General features: G+C 42.4%; 1 protein-coding gene across 1 annotated transcript; it reads left to right on the top strand.

The window, feature by feature from the left end:
* Positions 1 to 1,442: 1,442 nt before the first annotated feature.
* Positions 1,443 to 3,275, top strand: LOC131527599 (zona pellucida sperm-binding protein 4-like). Its single transcript, XM_058756807.1, has 8 exons — positions 1,443 to 1,801; positions 1,876 to 2,063; positions 2,137 to 2,234; positions 2,306 to 2,463; positions 2,535 to 2,727; positions 2,795 to 2,942; positions 3,016 to 3,088; positions 3,153 to 3,275. The coding sequence occupies exons 1-8, from the start codon at positions 1,471 to 1,473 to the stop codon at positions 3,227 to 3,229; spliced, it is 1,266 nt and encodes a 421-aa protein (XP_058612790.1). The 5' UTR covers positions 1,443 to 1,470; the 3' UTR covers positions 3,230 to 3,275.

The raw sequence follows: 3,275 nt of genomic DNA on the forward strand, positions 1-3,275 counted from the left end.
TTTAAGGTTTTTCTAAAGCGTTTAAAAAAATGGATACAAGTACTACACTATATTTGGGTTAAAGCAAAATTTGGTGATACTTGTCCCAGTAACGCATTTTCTAGCATAAACTGGGAATACCATACACCAGCGTTTTCCAGTCCTCACCCCAACACACCCCTCCCCCCAACACACCCCTCCCCCCCACGCATGGTCTGCATATTTCTTATCACTTATGATGTTTGTTCTAATTGACCGTAATGTTCCCTGCAACGTGAACATCATTGGATATTCTGCCACGATTCCAGTTCAAAATGAGTATGTTCCATTCAAAAGGCATTGAAGTGTGCAAGACGTGAATTTAAATATTTATTTACAGTGGTATATTATGTCACACTTCTCTAGTAAGTTTCGTCTGTATGTGAAGATGTTGCAGGCAGCGCAAATCCATGAATGAATGTTCTGAAGTGAAATAAACTTCCAACTGATTTCCCCTGTTCAGGGAGTAGGGAGCAATGAACACTTTGGGGATCATATCAATTGGAACAGTTTATGCACATAGCTCTCTTCTAACGAGCTGGTTATCTGAATCAGGTGTTAACTAAGAGGGACATGGAAAATATGCAGAGTGGGGGGTGCGAGGACTGGGATTGGGAACCGCTGCCATACGCCATGTGAAAATTTAAATAATTGCATAATATATTTAGATTATAGTAGTAACTTTTAATTAAATAATTCCCAAACTAGTTTTATAAAGCTAGGACAAAGACCCCTTTTTTCAAGAGCCAAAAGCAATCAAAGCTGGTGAACAGAATGTTTCAGTTGAAGAATTTACCTGTTGCATTTGTTTCCACTTTTTTTTTTTCTTGTTTACATTTCAACAGATTTTCATTTAAATATAATTTATTTACTTCACTCAAGTTTTGTTTTTTTTTTGTAACTGTGATGGTATGATTGTTGTTTAGCCATATTTAGATATTTTCCCAATACCATCTGAAACCATATATAGTTGAGGTCCTCTGTTAATAACTGTAACTCCAACATTATTTGGAAAAGTAATACTGCCTGAGGAGTGCTTTTGAACTTGAAGTCAATTTCTTTTAATTGTATAGTGCATTTCATTCCCCCAGTTTCATTCCCCAGTGTTAAAGTGTCAATTCTGTTCCAGCAGTGTAGTACAAAGGATAAGGCCAAGGCTGAATCGGGAGTGCATGCTACCATACTAGTTCTTCCAGAAATAATTATATGACAGAAATGGTAAAGTTAGTAAGATTTTCTGAATTCAGCTTAAGTTTGTGTCTATATCCATGTTCAAAACAAGAAAAAAGACTTGAATTTTGAGAACCAATGATACATAAACTCCCACTTGTGCAAGTCTGGGGAATCATTACAGTTAATGAAGAGGGAGGAGCTATCATTAATTAGCTGAAATCTGTAGAGTACAAAAAGACCAAAGGGCCATATCTCTGCTTTATGACTAGCTGATGTACAATGGCTGGAAGCCAGTGTTTGGTTCAGATTTTGGTGGTTTGTGGTTTCTGTCATGCTGTTCCACAGTGGAGTGATCTGCCCCAGAAATCTCAAGCTCTGATGTTCCAGCAAACTGACCAGCGGTTTCAGAAGCCAGTTCAACAGCAATCTGATCAGCGGTTTCCTCAGCAGTTTCAGCTTCAGAAGTCAGTGGCGCAGGCAGAGCCCCTTGATAAATGTGCTGTAGCTGGTTATGAGCAAATCCAATGCGGGCAACCTGGGATCAGTGGTGCTGAGTGTGACGCTATCAACTGCTGCTTTAACGGACAGCAGTGTTACTATGGGAGAGCAGGTAAGCATTCAATCTTATTCGGTTCATGTTAAACAGATTCTCAGCCTTGATCTGCTCTTGTACTTTTGTTCCAGTCACTGTCCAGTGTATTAGAGATGGTCAGTTTGTGGTAGTGGTGTCTAGAGATGTTACTCTGCCTCGACTGAGTCTGGATTCGGTTCGTCTACTGGGTGGAAAAGACCCACCTTGCGGTCCTGTGGAGTCCACACCTTCTTTTGCTATATACCAGTTCCCTGTGACCGCATGTGGCACGAGCATGATGGTGAGCAGCTGCTTCTGGTGTTGTTCTGCTTTGCTTATGATGGACTGGATGCTAACACTGTTCCTATTCACAGGAGGATAGTGGATATGTGGTGTATGAGAACAGCATGACCTCCTCATATGAAGTAGGGATTGGACCGTTCGGTGCCATCACAAGGGACAGTCACTTTGAGTAAGTGATCTATGACTTGTAGCATTTATCAGAGATTAAAATTCACTCCAAGCTCACCGCCTGTTGTCCAGGCTTCTCTTCCAGTGTAGGTACTCTGGAACTTCTGTTGAAGCTCTGGTTGTGGAGGTCAACTCTGTTCCTCCACCTCCACCAGTAGCTGCTCCTGGACCTCTCAGGGTGGAGCTCAGACTGGCCAATGGCCAATGTGTCACCAAAGGCTGTGCTGAAGGTAAGGTGTTGTCCTGTGTCTTCCTAAAGCCTTTCAAATCTTGAGTCCGCTTAAACCACAGTGTTCCTCAGGGGATGACGTCTACACGTCCTACTACAGTGATGCTGATTATCCTGTCACAAAAGTCCTGCGAGAGCCTGTGTATGTTGAGGTGCGCATTATGGAGAGGACTGACCCCAACATTTTCCTGATACTGGGACGTTGTTGGGTGACATCAACCCCTAGTCCACTCAGTCTCCCCCAGTGGGACCTTCTGGTTGATGGGTGAATAAATTATTTTTATTTTCTCTAGTTAGTCCGGGGTGTTTCTAACTGCCACTTCCGCTTTCAGATGCCCTTACCAGGATGACCGTTATCTGACCACACTGGTTCCAGTGACTGCCTCATCTGGTCTTCAGTTCCCAACCCACTACAAGCACTTTGTTGTGAAGATGTTCACATTTGTAGATCCAGCCTCACTGGTTCCTCTGCAGGAAACGGTACTCATTCCCACCCATTACCTCTCCCAAATTTCAAGTTTCTTAATCCTAATGGTGTTTCTGTCTTGATCAGATCTTTATCCACTGTAGTACATCAGTGTGCCATTCTCTTTCTGGCTCCTGTGAGCAGAGTTGCTCAAGGAAAAGTGAGTGACTTGCATTTCTCTTTTTTAAAAGAGAAACCTTTCCTCACCTGTCTTCTCTTTGCAGGAAGGGATGTTAATGTCAAGGCCCTCTCTAGTGAGCACACCATAGTTTCTAGTGGTGAAGTCATCCTGGTGTCATAAACTTGTTTGAGGATGGCTGTTTTAATAAACTCCATGAAACCTTGAA

The sequence above is a fragment of the Onychostoma macrolepis genome, chromosome 20 (genome assembly GCF_012432095.1).
Source record: "Onychostoma macrolepis isolate SWU-2019 chromosome 20, ASM1243209v1, whole genome shotgun sequence".
Classification (NCBI taxonomy): domain Eukaryota; kingdom Metazoa; phylum Chordata; class Actinopteri; order Cypriniformes; family Cyprinidae; genus Onychostoma; species Onychostoma macrolepis.

Coding starts and splice junctions, on each gene's coding strand:
- LOC131527599 (XM_058756807.1), top strand. CDS start 1,471: ATGGCTGGAAGCCAGTGTTTGGTTCAGATTTTGGTGGTTTGTGGTTTC. Junction 2,064..2,136: donor CATGTGGCACGAGCATGATG/GTGAGCAGCTGC, acceptor TCCTATTCACAG/GAGGATAGTGGATATGTGGT. Junction 2,235..2,305: donor ACAAGGGACAGTCACTTTGA/GTAAGTGATCTA, acceptor CCTGTTGTCCAG/GCTTCTCTTCCAGTGTAGGT.